At 41.3% G+C, this 20,400-nt stretch overlaps 1 protein-coding gene across 5 annotated transcripts in view; it reads left to right on the top strand.

The window, feature by feature from the left end:
- The window catches only part of DIP2C (disco interacting protein 2 homolog C), a 308,808-nt gene that overhangs the window by 171,583 nt on the left and 116,825 nt on the right, over positions 1 to 20,400 (top strand). For all 5 annotated transcript variants that reach the window (XM_059839896.1, XM_059839887.1, XM_059839905.1 and 2 more), the window contains one exon: positions 6,687 to 6,797. In XM_059839896.1, the coding sequence (XP_059695879.1) occupies positions 6,687 to 6,797 (111 nt within the window). The remainder of the gene's footprint in view (positions 1 to 6,686; positions 6,798 to 20,400) is intronic.

Here is a 20,400-nt window from a genome sequence, read left to right as displayed (position 1 = left end):
ATTTCAAAGAGTGTAAGTGTGGTGAGAACGTGGATCTCTTTGAAAGGCTTGTGCATTGCACAGCACGTGGGCACATCCCTGAAACAGCACAGCAGATGTTTCACAGATGAGAAACAATAGCACACAGACAAATGCCCAATAAGTCTTGGGCTTAAAAAAGAGTTTGGGTTTGAATTGGTGAATGCTCGCAGAGCTTAGTTTGGATAAAAAGGAAGGTATTGAAAGCCTCTGAGAAGTAGCCCTTGAGGCCCTCACTTAAAATGTTGGTTACTGGTTTGGTTTTGCCACCATGACTGAGAATCCAGTTACCATTTTATAATTCTCTGGCCTTTGATGGCATCTCTGTTTTCTATCCTGTACCAAGACCTCATAATATTACACTTTGTTCAAACACAGAGCAAAAAATACCTTCCTTCCCTTTTCACTAAGGAGTACATGATGAAATCTGTTAGTAATGCAGGTAGTGGTTTCAGCACTTGGTGTGATTTTTTTTTGGATGGAGGATATTTTTAGTACACATTAGAGTTGGTATGTTTTTCAAAGAATTTGAAGATTTCCGAGGAAATATCTGTTGATGTTCTTGGAGGCCATCTGCAGAACATAAGAGCATAGGAGGAAACATGAAAGTGTTGGTCTGAAATCTGACAAATGGGTGAGGAAAGATGTCTCAGTCAGAGGTGAACAATAGAGGGTAGAAAGGAAAAACACCACTGAGGGCCTTAAAGCTTAACCAGTGTTGGAGCAGAGGAGGTGGAGCCTGTGGACGTGTTTGAAGTGTTGGGTGCCACTGTCAAATGAGAAACTGCTGGAATTCACAATGCTGCCTGAATTGGTCTGCGGTGTGATTTGACCAGCCCATTGGTGAAGATGTTTGCTTTGTGAATAGGTAGTCTTTTCTTACATATTCTCCAAAAAGAATCTTCAAATGGAGCACTGAAGCTGTGGAAAGGAAAATGGAAACCAAAAGTCACATATGCTCTAGAGCTGTAATGTGATCCCACCATCACTGGGATAAAGGAGAGAAAAAAAGAAACCTGTGATATCCATGCTAAGTTTGATTTGAAGGCTAAACCTTTCAAGGAAATTCTGGAAGGCAAAACTCAGATTGTAATAATGAAAGAAAATTTGGAGTATGTGGATTAAGTCAGACCAAGAGTAAGCTCACCTGTGAAGGAAAACTTTTAATTAAACAAATCAAATCAGAAATTACATTTTCCCAGATTTATCTAGCAGAACGTGGCTCCACTTTCCTGGATGTCTTTGTTTAGAAGTATTGCATTTTAAGTCTCCCTTGGCTTATCCAGTGAATTCATTGCTTAGTTGTACATTTGATGGGAAGAGTGAAATGCCACACTAAGTTACGAGTTCCATGGGGATGGTGTGACATTTAGCATGTTTACAAAATATACTGTGTGTTCATACCTGAGTTTACTTTTAAAGCTGAGCCATCAGCCATTGAATAGAAGCTCAGGAAATACTGTGAATGAAGGTAAATACTGTTTCTTAAAACTGCACTGCAGGCACTGTGTGCCTTCCTTCCCACTGGCCCTGGAGATGTTTGGTTTATCCTACAGCTCTCTCTCCTGGGGGCACACAGTGGAAGTTAGTTTTAGAGCAATAAATGTAGCCTCTGTCTAAGAATACCTTCCATTTCTTGTCAGTTAGACATTTCAGCTTTTAAATATTTTTAGATTCAAAAATTTGGCACAGACATAGGAATAAGAGATATATCAAAGCAGCTTGTCAGCTGACAATAAGGAAAGACTTGTCCTTTGTTGGAGAGGGCAGTGCAGCTATTGCCATGTTATCAGCATATAGTGTTGCAATTTAGCTACAAAAAGAAGTAATAAAGAATGGAGGAACAAGGAGGTGAAGGGGGAAAAAAAATTAAAAAGAGGTGAAGCCTGCTTCGAGCTGACAGTTTTGTACCTTCTATGCACTTAAAAATGAAGCTATCCAGCTTGCAGTGGTATTGCTTATATAGCTTTACTGAAGCTCTGCATTTTTAGCTACATTCAGTTAAGACAGGATCCAGCTTGCAGATTAGGATTTGTGGATTGATATATCTGCATTAAGTTGTCTGCCTATGAACCTTATATTTATGCTTCCATTCTTACGTGAAGAGATACAGTTAAGTCAATTGCTGAAACCCAAAGAGTTTATTCAGTTTATTCCAAAGCAGAGACCTCCACTGACCACTTGGGCAGCTCTCAAGGCTTCACTGGATTTACAGAGTTGCCTGAAGATGGGTGTCTGATACTGTTCAGGACTTCGTGTGGTGCTGGAGACACCTGCACAGAGTGAGCACACGTAACTCAGCACTTCAAGGGGACAGTGCCGTTCCAGCCAAGCTGGGTATCGCAGGCCACAACATCTGCAAAGAAGTTTGACACCTTTGTTTAGAATCCTGAGTTCTGGTCTAGGTCTCTGTTTTTCACAATGGGAGCTTAGCTTAAGCACCTCCTTGTAGACACCTAATAGACACCTAATATATGAGTGTCTTAGGAGCTTTAGCTTGTGTTAGGAACATGTCTGTTTGCTCCAGTGCACCTGCTGATGCCTGTGTGTATTGTGATGACCAGGAAGCACTGATTTGTAAGCCTCTCACATAAAATAACTGTGTTCCAGGCATGTACATTTTCCTGAAATTCTTCATGGCTTGCGAAGAGTCAGTAACTAGTGCTAATCATGCTTACCTGGTAAAGTCCTGCTTCAGCTGCAAGACTGGGGTAGACCACAGTGTTATTAAGAATTATGCTGCTTTGACAGTGCACAGGGCACTGGCATGACACTGGCCTTTCTCTTAGGAAAGCCATTCATTGCTTTGCCACCTCCTTAAATTTAGGAATCGATCCAAGTATGGATTCTCAAGCCATCAAGCTGCCGATTCACAAACACGTCTGGGTGAAGCTGCACTTGAACAAGCATTAGCACTTAACTCACGGACACTTGTGCTGGCTGTGAAAGCTATCAATTTTTTGGGTTTAGTTGTGTTCAGAAGTGACAAAAAAAAAATTCTTGTTACTGCACTATGCTGCTAGAGCCTTCATGGAGGTGAGCAATTTGGCTGTTAACACTGCTTTGTTATTTGTGGCAACACTTCAGTGATTTCGTGGTAGTCATTATTCTGCATGGCTTTTACTCCCACCCATGGCTCAGGAGTGGCAGTGTGTAGGTCCTTGCTATTGTGTCCTTTGTCTCCATTGCTGTGCCATGGCAGCCAGTGGGTACACAGGAAGCCAAGATGTCCGTCCAGGCAATCCAGCTAATTCCTGCTTCAGCCCCTTCAGTAGGGAACTGTCATCCAGTTCCTTGCTGTCTCTCCAAAGTGGGGCAGTGCTTTCTGGTTTTTCACCCTAGAGGAACATAATACAAAGAGGTGTCCCCGCAGTTGGCTGATGCAGAGCTTCTTCTTGTATTATGGCACACAATTAACTTCCTTATCTTAATTGGTGTTGTCAGTGAGCCAAGTTCACATGTCCTACTCCACTCTTGGGTAGAGATTGACTCACTGTTTTTATATATAGGTAAGTGGGAAGCAATGCCATCAAACGATCCCCCAGATCTCATAAGACATTTTGATATTCTCATTTAGCTTTCTATTGCCTTAAATGACTACTGGTGCAGGATCATGAGTTGGGGCTCCCTCCTTCCTGACTATATGTTGCTCATTGGGTCAGAACTGACTTACTTATAAGAACAAACACGTGTACAAAGTAGAAGGAAATAAAACTTGCTAAAGTGTCTCAGTTTTAAGATTAGATGAGACACTTAATGTATCTGTAGTAAAGACACAATCTCCATAGTGAACTGGAGGAGGGAAGAGCTCTAGGCTGTGTTTGGGAGTACTGTGGGCGGCAGCGCTGCCTGGCCAGTTGGGTGTCCTGTGTTTTCTAGCATGGCAAGGTCAGTGTTTGGTGTTACCTTATGTGCACTGCTTATTTTGCACCTGGAAAAAGATGTTTGTGTGCTGCCCACAGCTGCAGAAAAGGGACTTGAAGTGTCTCACAGTCCTTAAGCCAGGAGAAGGAAGCCACAGGCTTGAATGTGTTTTGCCCAATGGCTTTCAGGTCTGCCTGGAAGATCTCCCTCCTATAGCAGTATGTACCTCTGAAACTGATGCTATTCCTCACAATCCTAGATGTTTCTAAAGCTTATTGCATGTGGTTTTGTTGTTTGGAAGATGCAGTTAATCTCCTTTTCCTATATCATCATGATGTTGTACTGCAGTGGCAACATCTCAATTATCTTCATTTGTTTTTCTCCACATGCCGTTGCCCTACACGAGTGGGAAATGTGGCACTGCTTTTTCTTAGCAAAACCTCTGTCACACAGCCTCAGTGTTAGGTGTAGAATTTTTGGGTGTGTTTTTCTAGGATTTCTGTGAATATATGGGATTGCCATAAATTATTTCATTCCTGATGGTGTAGATAAGGACTGTGTCGCTATAGGACACGAAATAAAACGTCACCGCCACTGGAATTTCCAAGGTAAAAAGAAGAGCGTTTAATTTCTGACTCCAACATTTATAGACTTTCAAAAGTGACAGTGGATTGGAGGATGACAGTGCCTCCTCTCCAATGACACTGGACAAACCAACAGTCTATCAAATTTGTCCTTCTCCAGAAAAGAATGTACAACAATAATTATTTAGAGAAAAGTGTGTGAGAAAGTTTGTTATAAGAACATAAACATCACAAGGCTTAAAAGAACTTAGAACAGGGTGACAGGACTGAGATGAGTAATGGTGCTTAGCATCTCATACAGACTGAAACATAATTTTTGGAAAAATTACAGTCAAAATTAGTTTTGTTATTAACTGTATATTGCTCATTTTCAGGGTTACAAAATCAAGGAGGAAAAATTCTGAATATAAAAGGGAGGAGAAAGTATTTATTTTGATCTATAAAAGGGAGTAGGAAGTACTCCTTTGATTATTTCGGTGATTTAGCAGTCAGGTTCACCTGACTGAAAGAATGTTAAGGGAAATGAGAGCAAGTGAAATTATGCAGTACTATAGTATGGAGACAGAGGAGTTAAATGAAGACATTTATTTTATTTAAGAGAGTGAATTATTAATCACAATCTGAGTAGAGGAAAATTTATGGATTCATTCTGTCTTCTAGGCGCCTCTGAGATTTTACTCCAAGCATGTTTTTTAGCCAACCAGCCATTCCTCCACAGAATTGAAGCAGACTTGACATTGCTGATAATCCAAAGATTTAAGAAAAAAGCTGGATTTCGAGTGCAGTTTATTTTCACAAAGAAATAAGCATACAATGCCTGCCAACTTTTTTCAAAAGATGCTTTTTGAGAGTCCATTGAAACCCAACTGAGACTGATTGCAGTAATCACAGGATTTTCAGTTGGTCTGTAGTCTACATAGAAATTCTTGTTTCCACAAATGTAAACTCTTGTCCCTCCCCAATAAGCTGGCATTGAACTGCTTGGAAATAGTAGTGGAGAGTTTTTACATTTTGTTTTAATTGAAAAATATGAACATATTTCCAAGCATTGTTTTGTTGAATCCAATTTCAAGTTATTAGTCCTACATTTGAGCCCTAAGTGCAAGGGGCCAGTTTTACTTGTGTTCTTACACTTACACGTGGTGTGTAACTACTTCTTAAAGGCAAAAAATTGTAGGAAAGAATCAATTTAATTTTGTCAGATCCTCCTGCTCTTTAACCCTGTGCATCACAGCATCACACACCCAAGGCTCTGTGCTTTATTAGCTCAAAGCTGAATGCATCAGCTGGGCTTGTCTGCTCAGGTTCTTCTCTGGAAGAGAGCAGGGAACCACATCATGCCATTATTACAGATGCAGGTTTGCTTTCTTTTTCTGTTGTTTGTTTGAACTTTCCTGCTTAAGTCATTGCCTTCACTCTTATCTGGAAGTTTTCAAAGAACATCAGTTCTAGAAGTGTTGATATATCATGCTGCTGTTATATTGCTATTGTAGTTTAATAGTAGTTTAAGAAGAAGCTTTCAAGAAAATGCTTAAAAAAGAGCAAATTCACTATGGGAAAGGGATTAATAAAAGGTTTGAATCTTAAAATACTGGATGTTTAGGCTCAGCATATTCAAATGCTGCAGGTTTACAAGGCTATTTTTGTTGTTTTGCTGGAACAGGTTACTATTTTCAGCCTGGTTTGGTGCAGTTGTAGTTTACTTTCTGACCATTGGTAGGTAATAATGACTATGGATATAATAGTTTCCTTCCCACAGGAACTAGTTTCCACAGATTAGTATTGTGTTGTCACCAGCTGACACCATCCAACCCGATGAGGTTTTAGATGATACACTAACTTTTCCTAGGAACCATTCTGCAGGAAGGTTTCGGTATCCATTGCAATGCTGTCTGTCTTTATTAGCTCATGAAAATAGTTCCTAAATACTACTTTATGAAAAGTCATCTGTTTGTGAAATAAAAAATGCCAAGCTTACTGTCTGTTTGCTCTTTCTATGTTGTTCATGACCCTGGAAAAAAGGTTTTTTAGAGAGAACCGGGAAAACAGCCACATCAGAAAAGCTGACCAGAGGCAAGTAGTGTGCAACCAATTGACACGACGCGCTTTAGGCACTGAACGTTCATTTTCTACTCCTAGTGTATGCTGAACTCCTCCTCACTATAAATCTTCCAAAATTCAATCAAAATGAGCTGTTTGGTTTTTTTTCCATTAATGCAGGGGTGGACCAGGCCTTACCACAAGAACGTCGGACTCCTGTCACTCCGTCCTCTTCCTCCCGGTATCACCGTCGCAGGTCCTCAGGGTCACGGGATGAGCGCTACAGATCGGGTGAGTGGCACTGAAGACCCCAGAACTGGAATGAAAATTTCAAATGTCTTGTTCTGTTCCTTGCTTTTTTAAGAAGAAGTTTTTTGTGAACTCGTGTAGTTCACAGTGAGGAACATTCGTTGTGCAAATAGAGAGATGCTGTCCAGGCGTGCAGGGGTGGAGTTACAAAGCCAAGATTCATCTGGAACTGGATCTGGCAGTGAGTGTGAAGGGCTCCAAAAAAGCTTCCTGCAGGCACATTAGTGAAAAAGGGAAGAGTAGGGAAAACATGGTCCCACTGCTGAATGGGGCAGTAGACCAGGTGACTAAGGGCATGGAAAAGGCCAAGATAATTAATGTATCCTTTGCCTTGGTCTGTGCTGATGATATTTGAGCTCTGGAAACCAAGGCATGTGAGACCCGTGGGTAAGTCTTGAGCAATGACAACCTACCCTTTGTGAAGGAGAATTAAGACAGGGAATATTTGAACAAACTGAACAAGTAGAAGTCTGTGGGACATGAAGGGGATTCATCACTGACCAATGTGAGTACACTTTCATCTCCCAAAAAAGTTGTGTCAGTCAGGGGAGGTTTCTACAGACTGAGAGAAAGCAAGTTCATCGCTGTCTTCAGGAACAGCAAGAAATAGGATCTGAGAAACTGCAGGCCTGCCAGGCTCTTCTCAATCTCTTGAGCAGGTGGTAGTGCAAATAATGCTGGAAGCTCTTTTTATTCATATGAAGGACAAGGTGGTGATTGAGAGCAGACAGCACAGATTTACAAAGTTCTGTTAGTAGCTTGGTCAATTCATGCTTGATCAGCCTAATGACCTTCTACAATGAAATTACTCTCCTGGAGGTTGAAGGAGGAGCAGTGGAAGTTGGATGCCTTGACTTTAGTGAGGCTTTTGACAGTGTATGTCATAATATCCTCTTTGACAGACTGGTGAAATGTGGATTAGATAAGTGGACAGTGAGATGGTCTGAAAATTGGCTGAAATTGACTTCAGAGAATTGTGATCTGTGACACAAAGTCCAGCTGGACACCAGTCTCTGATGGGTACTGGCTCCAGCACCCCTTAATAGCTTCATTAGTGACTTTGCAGGTGAGACAGTGCCCTCTTCACACTCTGGCAGATAATACCAAATTGGAAGTGGCAGTTGATGTAGCACACATGTGTAATGCCATTCAGAGGGATGTGGGCAGCTCTGAAACTTCTTTACTCTTACCTTTGAAGGTGTAAACTGCATGTACTGCATGTATTGCATGTACTACATGTACTACACCTTAATAGGGTGAAGGCTAGGCGTGCTCAGCTGTTTGAACTGCTTCAGGGGCTGCTGCAGAATGAGCATCCTTCTCAGACAGCAGCCTGAGGCCACAGGCTGGTTCATCTGGTGCTGCCTCTCTTGGAGCTGCAGAATTAGGCAGCCAGAGACAGCACCCACCAGCCTTTGTGGCAGAGAGACCCTGGTGAGCTGAGAGTCAGAAGCCAGGGCTTGGTGGTTATGGAGGATGTGGAGAAGAGTAAATTTGACTGTGGAGGCTCTGGATTGTGTTTGAGAGATGCCTCTTGCTGGATGAAGACTCATTCAAATATGAAAAATTTATTTAAGCCTAATAAAATGCTTTTTTTTTTTCTCCACTGGCACAGGTTGCCAAGAGAAATTGTGGTGTCTCCATTCTTGGAGCTATTAACAACCCTTCTGGATGTAGCCCCAAGCAGTGTGCTGTAGATGACCCTGCTTAGAGCAGGGAGTTGGACTGGATGGTCTCCAGAGGTTCCTGCTGACCTACTCCAGTCTGTGGTTCTGTGGCACAGCTGAATTTCCCTATACTGATTCTAGTTTGGTAATACTATAAGAAAATATTTAATTTGCAGTATAGCAAGTTGGGAAGATCATTATGCCCTAAATAGAAGCACTGATTAAAGGAAGATAAAATTAATTTCAGAGCTGAACAGAAGGGTAATAACTCATTTCCAAGTGAATGGGATCCAACTTTCTCCATGATACTGCTCCAGATATAACACAAAGTGAAGGAAGTGATTGGTTTAAAACTGGTTTATGATGGCTTCTCACAGCAAAAAGACATTGAGGTGTTGGAGCATGTCCAGAGAAGGGCAGTGAAACTGGCAAAGGGTCTGGAGCACAGGTTTTATGAGGAGCAGCTGGAGGTGTTCACCGTGAAGAAAAGAAGGCTCTGGGGAGACCTTATCACTCTCTACAACTCCCTGAAAGGAAACTGGAGAAAGGTGGGGTTCAGCCTCTCCTCACAAGTAAGAAGGGACAGGACAAGAGGAAATGGCCTCAAGTTGTGCCAGGGAAGGTACCAAAAGAGTTGTCAACCATTGGAACAGGCTGCCCAGGGAAGAGGTGGAATGACCATCCCTGAAAGTGTTCAAAAGGCATGTGGATGTGGCACTTGGTGATGTGGTTGAGTAGTGAACACGGTGGTGCTGGGTTGATGGTTGTTCTGGATAATGTTATCTTTTCCAACCTTAACAATTTTGTGACTCCATAAAGGAAAAGTGAGCTCTGAAACGTCTTTGCTCCTTCCTTTGAAGGTGTAATTAGGCAGAATTAGGGAGCCACAGAGAGCAGCACCCACCAACCTTTGTGGCAGAGAGACCCTGGTGAGCTGAGAGTCAGAAGCCAGGGTCTATGGAGGGTCTCAAGGAGAGTAAATTTGACTGTGGAGGCTCTGGATTGTGTTTGGGAGATGCCTCTTGCTGGATGCAGTCAGACTCATTGACTAATGGAATGAACCAGAGATATGTTACAAAAAGTTTAATAAGGAGTTCTCCACAATTTTCCAGTTGTGTCAGCACAAAGAGCTTGCCAGTCCCATTTATAGGAAAATTAAATGATAAATGTGGCAGAGAAAGTTCATGTGCATCCAGACCATTCTGATAAATTTTTAAAGCTCCCTCCTCCCCTCAGAAACCTTGGGTTCATACTGTAGACGTTGCCAGTTTTTTGTTGAATAATGGTTGTGGTATCTGCATAATAATTCCTTGATATATAAGCTCCTAGAAGCTTCTCCAACTATACACTATAAATGGTCTGATTTCTACCCAGTTTTTAAATAGGTAAAAAATACTATTCCTGAGCTTGTCTAGTTTGTGGGCGTTCAGCACATGGTCCTCAAATCTCCAAGCTGTCACTCTCCAGAGCAGTTCTGTTCAAAACATGAGCATTTGACTGTGAGTTGAAAGTCTGCTTGAGCTGTGTTTGCCATTTGTACATGAAGATGTTGAGTCAGTTTGGGGATGGACAAAAGGAGACATGAGTCAGTTTGGAGATGGGCAAAAGGAGACATCCTGCATATCTACATTGTGTGCCTCTTCTGAGACCCCAGGAGTGTTCAGTTGGTGTTGCTGCCTCTTGGGTTCAGTTGCTGCCTTAAAAGGAAGGCATTTGTTCAGTGAAATGGTACATGAAGTCCTGTATTAAGGATGGGGCAAGTTGTAATTATATATGTGTGTGTATATATATATATATGTATAAATAATAAAGGCATAAAATTCATTGCTGAGAAGAAAAGTAAGGAATTCAGTGTAAAGGGCTGTTATTAGTGCAGGAGTCTCACTGGAGGAGAGTCAGGGTGAGATATAAATATATATATATAGAAATATAAATTCAGATCTTGCTGCTCTGAAAATGTCCTCAGTGTTAAAATTGAGAAGCTTAACAGTATTTTGGGACTTCTGGCCAGGCTTTGAATGCCTAGCTTAGTTGCTGTATAGCATGACTCCTCAGCAAGGCAACGAGCTCTCCAGCAAACTGGTTTGCAACTCCTGCATCTTCACTCACTCAAAAGAAAACCAAATGTAGCAAATTTCAGTGAAAGTAAATGTGGGTATGCATTTCAATTTTTAAAAGTTATCAGATCATCTTCCAATTTACTTCCAGAGGAGCTTTGCTAAGATACAGTGCAATGTTTGACCCTGGGAAAAAAACCCAACAAACAACCCTGAACTATGTCCTCTCCTTCTGTGTATTGCCCCTGTGAGATCAGAAGTCTCTTTCTTTCTTGCTCTCTTAATTACTCAATTATTACTGTAGGTTGTAAACTTGCAAGCCAGATTCCATTCTGGTTATCATGTTTTCAGATTCAGATTTGCTTCAGGTAGAAGTCTTTGTTTGGTTTGTTGTTTTGCTGTGCTTAACACTTCAGCATCTCTGCTCTGATCACATTGTGATTGTTAGATCCTAGCTGTTACCCAGATTGAGTGTTTGTTATCATATTTGGCACATCTACTTGGAAAAAGCCCAAAACAAAATGAATGCACACTCTTTAACCAATAAGGAATTCACATCTAGGAAAACATTTCCTTTCCTTAGTGTTTTTGCACAGTTTATTTCAATTAACATCTGCAAATAAATTTCCCATTCCAACTTTGATCAAAGTCCTTTTCTGTCTCTTCTTGGTAAGGTTTTCCTAATTGGAAGTCTAAGATTCTGAAAGTCATCCAGTTCTCCTTCCATGCCTTTGCTTTTTATGTGGATTTAGATGTCAGCAAAGATTGCTAATGAACTCTCTTTGGAGACTCAGAATCATTGCTGCCACTAGTATCACCTTCAACTTATTCTCTTGTATTATGCAAAATGTCAAACTGTGGCATTTTTAATCCCTACCTGTTTTCTTACTTCAATCTTTATTATTATTATTATTATTATTTCATTAATGTCGTAACCAAATTTTTCAGCACTATAATTTCAAAAACCGGCTTTCTATGATTTTATATTCTAAATAAAATTGACACTTGAGTTTGTGGACACTATTTTTTCCCCTAAATGTTCCTGGGATATTTTTTGTTTCAAGATAATTGGATTTTAGAATTCAGCCTGCACTGGAAATTTAGTCTAATTCTTTAAAACCAAAAAGGTTTAAAATTTCCTTGGCTGCTTCTTTTTAGACAGGAAGGGAGCCTGAAACCACAATGTTTCAAAATGTCAGCTTTGATCATTTTTCAGATGTCTAAAGAAATAGAAAATGCTGTAAAGTGTAGTAACTGAATTAGTGCAGGGTGAAGTGATATTATTTACTTTATACAAACGTGGCAAATAGTTTAGCTGATATTAACCCAACAGCATTCCTTGATTTGTTTACTACTGATTTTAAAAAAAAAATCTCTTAGTATCTCCACATTTGGAAACAGTATTTGGAAAGGTTTGCCAAGTGTAGATCATGGCAATGTTTTTCTCTTAGCAACTGCCATGCCCTGTCTGGTGCTTGTGCTATAACATTAGCTGGGGGCTCGAGATGACACTGAAGCCAAATGGTGCTGTAGGCTGGATCAGGAACTTTTGCCAAGAGGCTTTTCTGGCCCAGTGGATTTTCAGGCAGGAAAGCTCAGGCAGAGGAATGCTGGCTTGCCCAGCACTCTGCATGTGGAATAGATGTCAGCATTGGGCTTGGTCTGCTGATGGGCTGCAGAGTCAGGCTCAGACAGGAGCATGAGTGAATGATGGACACGTAGATGTAGCTGCAGTTGGCCATACAGCTTTTGTTTCCTTGGTGCCCTTCAGGAGCTCGGTTTCTCGGGTACTTTTGGAAGCTGCAGATCCATGGATTTGGAATGGTGTCTTGAGATAAGGAGATGGGAATGATGTGGTGGATTATGCAAGGGGTTGCCTGAACAGCCCATTTTCCCCACTGCTGCTGTGCTGTCTGAATGAGCTGCCTCAGCTGAAGACTGACATTTTCAGAGGCTTGTTGTCCCTCTGTACTGTCACTGGGGCCCTGTTTGCTCGCTGGTGGCAGTGGCTGCATTCTGCTCTTGCTAACACTGAAAACCCTCATAGGAGAACCTGCAGTTTCTGCCACCATTATTTAAAATGCCACCATATCAGCTGTCTTGCTTTTGGAGGAATGGTCTTTTTGGTGCTTAAAAACCCCTCTGCAGTGTAGCCCTGTGGTGACAGTCCTGCCTGAGCTTGGCCCTTGCCTGTGCCTGCCCGGTGGTGGCCGGAGCTGAGCTGGGCTCTGCTGCCACGTAAAGGCTGCAGTGCAGTACAGCAGCAGCTGCTGGGGCCCTGCCAGGGGACAGAGCCCTGGGCAGCTGGGCAGCTCCTTGGCATCAGAAACTGTGTTCTTGGTCACCATAAATCTCAGTTCTTTGTTTCCCAGCTGGCCATGGTCTGTGGGGTTCAGAGAGCAGCTCTCCCTGAGCAGCTTTCTGGAGAGCAAGTGTGTTATCCTCCCTCAGCTGGGTGATCAACACACAAGGAGCTGAAACACCAGGTCCTTTCCAACTTCCATTTTCCCAAAAGGACACCCTGTGGCCTTTAGATGAGGCCAAGGCAGGAAGCTTGAGTTCTCCATCCCAATGCTGAAAATCAGAGCACCTCCTCGTGCCAGGACCTGGCTTTTACTGTTTCCACACTTGTCAGTAATATAAAACCCACCTAAAGTCAGAATGGATAACATAAAAAATGTGCACCAATAAAATTCAAAAGCTAAAAAAAGAGCAACATTAATTGCTATGGAATGTGGTGTAATATATTCAAAGGCATGTGGATAGTGTCTCTACACTTTCTACTGCACCAGAATTCTCCTCTGATAAGATAAGGGTGGTACAAATGGGTTGGGCCAAGGTTATCAAGTCTCTTGTTTCTCATGAACTTTGTAATAGGCCTTGAAGGTGACCAGAGCACTGCCTGGAGCAGTGTAATCCTTAAGAGAAGTGAGACCAATGAGCTCTAAAAACTGAGTTTTCCAGATGTCAGGAATGATGTGGGAAGTAGCAATGTAAGTGGAATTGTGCTGCCTCTGTGTCTGGAGGTTCATGGTGTCCTAGAAGTAAGACCAGCAAAAGAGAGCACATGCAGTGCCTGGACTCAGTGGACAGGTTTTAAAAGGCACAGCAGCAGGTGAGCACAGAGCTGGGAGCTGAGAAATGGAATGTTTTGAGGAATGCCATTTGTGGAATCAGCATCTCTCAGCTGGTAGCATGGAGGAAGGGTATGGGCTGTAGGGTGGCTGTGGTACCTGCACTCCCAGCTGGGGGAGTACCTCCCTTCTGAACCTTCTGGTGATTTTTTTCCCCATAATTTAGGTGGTGGAGGTGAGAAAGAAAAAATTGTTCTGGTACAGCATCCTTGGAGAGCTGCCAGCCCCTGTCCTAGAGATCCCACCACTGCAGAGAATAGCCCATTTTCCAAGTGCACTCAGTACTCCTTTTAAAAGACAACATAGGAGATACTTAGAGGTCCTGCCAAAACAAATGCACCCTAACTACACCTCTCACAGCTCAAACTCCTGAGCCACCTTTCCCACTCTGGTCTTCAAAGGGGAAAAGACAGAATAATTTATACTGAGCATGAAATTGTTAAACTTCAGAACAAATCATCCCAGGCCAGGTTTGAGGCTCATTTGAAATATGATAATTAGGAATGAAAGAGCATTCCCTGTAGACCCAAGTCCTAGAGATGCTGGCACCAGACCTTTCTTAGCTGAGCTGCTCTGCTTTAGGAGCCTCAGTACCTGTCTCACCATGTATTTGTTCTCATTTACCATGAGGTAGGGGTGTGCATGAACCCTAACAAAGGTTGGTCACATTTTTTGTATTTACAGCTTACCTCATGGTGATTTGAAAATATACAGGTAACTTCTATTTTGTGGTTTTGACAGGATGTTCAAGATCTCGTTCTGCAATCCTGCAAGAACTGACAAAAAATAATTGCACTATGACATTATGAGAGCTGTGCATGCTAAAGGATGGAATGGGAAGATTTGAGGAATCATTTTTACTGAACCCTCATCATTTAGCATTTCTGCAAAGAATAAGGAGAAATGAAAATGTGTTTAATGTGCTATCTATTAGAATGGGACTGCATATAAATGTTCATGTGACTGATCATAAAACAAATAATATTTTAACCCTAAATTTGAGTGAGGGTTACTTGTAGAAGTTAATTTGAAATCATTAACCTAGCTGTAAACAGACTTATTCAGTAATTAATTATCTCCTATCTGATTTTGCTTGCTTACAAATTTCAAGTTACAACTCAATCAGAACAAAAAAGAAGTTGAAGAAAAATGCTGGCAAATATGTAATTTTTATGACCACATCCTGGCTTTTGACCCAGCAGAAAAAGTTTGTGAGGATAAGTATAGAGCTCTTGAGAAAAATTATTTGAGGATCTCTGGAGAGAAACAAATATAAAGTTAGTTTAGTTCAAATTGCATAGTAAGGGGGCCTGAGATGAGATCATTGTGTGAAGCTGACTTCCAGAGTGCATTACAAACGAGATAATAAATAAATGGAGGGACGGAAATTATTAGTGGGAGATCTGCATGTTGGGGTTTTATTTCACTTATAAGTAGAGTTAATATAATCTTAAAACTCAGAGTTTTGAGAAAAACATTTTAAAATTAACTTTATTATAATACCTGAAGAATCCTAATTAAAGCAAAAACTGTGCAAAACCAGCTGTGGAGTCAGAGAGAGTTCAATCTGTTGTTTTGGTGTCCTCTGTTTGCAGTATGTGAGCTCTGTGCTTCACATCCTGCCCATACTTTCCCAGCCACGTGTTCAGCTCCTCTTTTCCTTCTGCCCAGAATTATGGATCACTGCTGTGCCAGCCAAAGTGGGAGAGGACAGCCATGCTCCTCTTTCTTTCTGACCACATGAGAACATACCAAGCATCTGGTTTGTGCATGTGTGCAGCAGGTGGGGGTGGAAGATGCTCAGGAGGTGCTCAGCATTGGCTGAGGGATGGCACAGCCTTCAGGGAGTGCAAGGAGCAGCACCAGTGGGGCTTGTTGGCTGCAACATCCATGAAAAGCCAAGCCTTTGGCAGTGGTACATTCATGGGAATGCACATCTTTTCTAAAGCACTGACCTTTAACTGCCAAAAATGGTACAGATCAACAAAACAGCCCCAAATTCATGGAAAGACAGCAGAAGTTTCCCTTGCATCTCCATGTATCCCCTGTTCCCAGTAAAGCCAGAGGCCTAATATATATAGCTTAAATATCCCAAAGGCAGAAACTTGCACACATAAGTTGTTTTTTGAAAGGTAAGCAACAGTTTATTTCTGTTAGTAACCTCCACAGCCCTATTATAAATGAGAGTTATCTTAGAGCAGCTGTTCTTGCATTCAGTCATGTGTAGACTGTTGTGAATGCCATATTTCAGAATTAATAGCACACCTGCTTCCAGATGGAGAGAAATTAGGTGTCACACTGTTTGGGCCATGTGCTTTCCTATCTTAATACCCAGAGAGATTGTGAAAATATTCTGAGACTGCTTCATTATAGCATCACCCCCAGCAAAGATCTGTTATTATATGGACTCACTTTCACATTCCCAGGGGTGAGATGATTTCCAAGGGGCTGATTTGTGTTGGATGAACACAGCAGAATTTTTATGAAACCACTTGCTCTCTATCTGCCTGAAAATAACCCAGTGATGTCAACCAGGACAATGAAAAGACAAAACCCAACTGTAATCTGTTCTGATGATACCACATTTACCATGTTTCACCCTATTTAGCTTGTCCTGATTGCATTTCCAATAAATGTAGCTACCAAGTTATCTCTGTTCAGAGTATTTACAGGCTGTTTATTAGGAAATGAATTCTCAGTGTTTCCTTTGTCTCCATGGTAGCTCTGACAAAGGTCTGATTAAACTCAGAAGCAACTTTCATGCTTTCAACTAGTGGTTTCCTGTAAGACAGCAATTACCAACCTTCTCTCTGTATAATTACTTAGCATGCAATTGCTATACTTACCATTGTCTTATCCAGAATTTTCAGCCAAAATTCACCTTTGATAATGCTATTTTCCTATAGTGTCAGCTGTTTCCCTGTAATAACTAGAAATTGTTTTGATTATTCTGTTGCACTCTGTGTTGATGCAGCAGAAAATGGCCTTGTTTCCACTGGCTCCTCTGTCTGTTCTTCCAGCTGTTTTCCTTGATGCCATCCCAGCTGCTTGCTTCCCTATGACAGAGATTTATTTGTGGTTTTACTTATTTGTTAAATGTCTGACTTCAGGGCTGAACCTCTACTGCAATAGAAATGAGACATAACTAGGTATTATATGCACCTAAATAACCTCTAATTAAAAATCCTTTGTATTCTCAACTCATTAGAGCAGAGCATCAGCCTTCTTGATCTTGATAATCTGCCATTCTCTGAGTGAGTTAGTTGTGTTTGAGGGCTATCCTGTGACAAGCAAGGAGTCTAAACCTTCTCAGGGCTTACTCCCAGTTGTGTCATCCATCATGTTACCAGGAATTGGCTGCTAATGCAGAGGAATAAAGATTGTTTTCAATGGCTAGCTCAAAACAAAACAAAACAAAACAAAACAAAAAAAGAGTTCAGGGGAGAGGAATGAGAATTGGAATTACATGAGCCAAAAGGAAGAAACAGAAGAGATGGATGAATTCAGATCACAACTAGGTTTATCTCCAGGCAGTTTTATTCTTTCAGGAGCACATCCCCTGAAAGGGAGGGATGGAAGTAGTACCATTACCTCACAACAGGCAAGCCAGGCTGCAGGAGATGGTAGGGACTCTGTTAGGTAATTCTGCATCTGTACAGAAAAAAATTAGGCAACAGCTTAATTTTTGAAATTAATTTTTTTAATTTTATGAAAAAAGCTTTTTTTTTCATATTTCCGTTTCTTAAACTGCTGGTGATTGCATATGAAGGCTTCTTAATTCCTGGGAAACTGAAAACATGAGCAAAACCAGAAGAAGGAATATATTTTATCAGAAACAGAGGCAGAAACAGATTCTAAAATCTTGATTCTAGTAATGCACGACTCCTGTCTACAGCCAGCCTCATTTCTTTTCTCAAGAAGAGACAGGGCTGCCTGGTAAATGAGATGCAGGAGAACTGCTTGACACACAATGGCAAGACCTGATTTAAGTACAAAAGAAGATAATGTTTTTCTTTTGTGTGCTGAGGCATTTTATGCAAGGGCTGTGAGGAACAGTTTTATAATGTGGAATTTTTTAATGTAGCTGTTGCTGGCTGTGGGAGGAGCCCCCTGTTCTGTGATCTGTGCAGAGCTCATACCCAGATCCCTGATCTCTGAGGAGCTGCTGCTTTGCTTACAGTATTTTGGGTGTTTGACATGCCTAGGGAGCAAATGCAGCTAATATTGAAGAAAGGAAGCTGCTGAGACAAGTTAAACTTATGTAAGGAAAAAAAAAAACCCTAATAAGCCCTCCACCTTGAGAAAGAATGCAACTGTAATTTGTTGAATAGGTTTTTGTTCTTTTAAAATAGATCTAAAGAAAAAGGAGCAAGTTCATTTGCTAAAAGCTGCAAAGGTCTTTAGGAGGACTAGGAATTTGCAGCATATTTCAAATGTCTCAGTTGCAATTCAGAGCTTTAAAGGACGCTCTCTCTGACCCAAGTAAGGAATGGGGCATCCCTGTTCATGGGGTGGAAGGGGTAGGGTGAGTCAGGATTATGTTCCATGCCAAATGAGAATGCACTCTTTGGAAGAGTGCTCTTCTAGCAGCTGTAGAGAAACATGAAATGCTGCAGCAGGGCTCCACATGTGGAGCAGGAAATGGCTGGCCTTGTTCATCATTCATCACACAATTGTTTTTTGCTTCAGGAAAAGAAGCCTGATTTGCTTGTGGAGACAGCTGAGCCTAAAAGGATCCTACATACTGTCTTCCCTAAAGGAAATGAGTAGGAGAGGGCAGCTTGTCATAGACGGAAGTCTCCACTTCTTCAAAGTATGCATATATTTGTGCAAGGAGGAGAGAAAGTATGTTCCCCAAAAAAGGCTTCATGAAAAGTTCCAAAGAGACTTATATTATCCCAGAGCCAGTTAAAACCATCCAGCTCAACTTCTGACTAAAGAAAAGTTTGTAGTGTTCCCCCCTGAAAAGGATTTCAGGACAGCATATGGAATAAATGGTCAAAGAACACTGTGAACAAGGAGTCAAAAGTATCAGCAGTCTGAAATTAACAGTGGTTATTTCTGTATTTCTGGGCATTACTATTTGACCTTTGACCACTGCCCACCTACCAGCAGTGAACACTGCTCTGTCCCTATCTTCTGTCACTCAGTCACCCCATTTGAGGAGGGTGTCCATAGCAAGCTGTGTCTGTGCAGTAATGTCTGTTTTAGTGGGGTTGGCTTTTTTTGGTGAGCCTTTCCAGTCAGGCCAGGAGCACACTGTTGTGCCAAGTTATGAGATAAACCAGATGAGAAGAGTGACTGCACTAAACAGAGCACCTCCCAGGAAAGCTGGGCAATTCATCCTGCTGATGGCATGAGGAATTTGCAACAGTGGAGAGTTTCTGGTTATGGAGCTCGTTGGCCAAAACCATAGTCATCACTCTGGAAGTCTGAACTTGCAGACCCTCATTCTCTGTGCCAGTTTTAATTTCTTTGCCCTTGGTTTTGAGATCTCATCTCATATTATATAATAACAGATCATTAGCTCTTTGAAAGGAAACTTTCTTTGTATCACCTGCTTGTTTTTACAGTTCCGCTTCCTTTCTATTTCACTTACTGACTCTATTCCCAAAAGTATGCTTGCCCTTTCTGTCCTGTCATAGAAAGTAAAGGAAAAGAATAAACAGGTAAAAATGCTTGAATGCCACAGGGAAAAGACTGGGGACAGAGCTGTTGTGTCTGCAGTTTGCAGCCCATAAGAAATGTGTCAGATTGAATGCTGAACACCAGGTTGATTGGTGTTAAGAAACAAGCGCAAGTTAAAAAGTGAACTTTCCCAAGCTTGTTGCTTTGCTCTTTCCCATTTATTGATTCTTTGAGTACAAACACACAAATTGGATTCAATGTGTGGTTGGCCAAGCTAAAACAGTGAAGGACCACTGTGCCTTACTTCCCACTACTGTAGACAGAGGTAATGATATTTTACTCTATGCTCTAGATTTTCTGTAAGACATTCTTGTGGAAAAAGCCAGGTGGGAAGAGTAAAATGATTTTTTTAACTGCAGGAGAGCTTTGAAGGGTCAGGATCTGGAGTCATTTTATCAGCTATAACAATGTAGTTAGAATGGCACATGAAAGAACATTTCACCTAAAAGCAAGATTTTTCCACTTAGAAAAAGCCTTCCACTCAGAAGACTTGAGTGCAGTTACATCAAGGTATATTTCTGTTTGAAACTCTATCAGAAGTTTATAGTAGGTAAGAAATTACAGCAAGCAACACTATAAAGAAAGACAGAAGAGGTGTGCTTTTAATGATTTTTTTTCAATGCAGGCATCAAGTTTTCCTACTTGAATAATTTTTTCAGGAAAAATTAATGAGAAATCTGTGTTTTATAGCAATACTCAATCACAGTATGAATTCAGTTAGTTTGGGCGTGCCAGGGTAGATTGAGAAGGAATTCAGACACTTTTATGAGACCTGCAAGACAGGGGCATCACCCTACCAGAGATTGTTTGAAATTCTAATGTGATGTTCCTGCTGATGCTGTGTGTGATGTGTGGAGAATACAAACTGTTTGTGATGATGGGATTTGGGGGGATAGCAGTTTCCTGTCCCAAAGGAACTTGGATGTCTTCTTACTTTGTCCCAGTGTGCATGTCAAATGGTTTCCTTTCTTTAGAGAAGAAGGAGCATCCAGTTCCTGTTGTATAAATTCCTGTTGCAAGTCTCCTTGTATTTTTTCAG

Source organism: Haemorhous mexicanus, chromosome 1, assembly GCF_027477595.1.
Source record: "Haemorhous mexicanus isolate bHaeMex1 chromosome 1, bHaeMex1.pri, whole genome shotgun sequence".
Classification (NCBI taxonomy): domain Eukaryota; kingdom Metazoa; phylum Chordata; class Aves; order Passeriformes; family Fringillidae; genus Haemorhous; species Haemorhous mexicanus.
The sequence above is the reverse complement of the archived record's forward strand: the minus strand, read 5'-3'. Positions and strand labels throughout refer to the sequence as shown.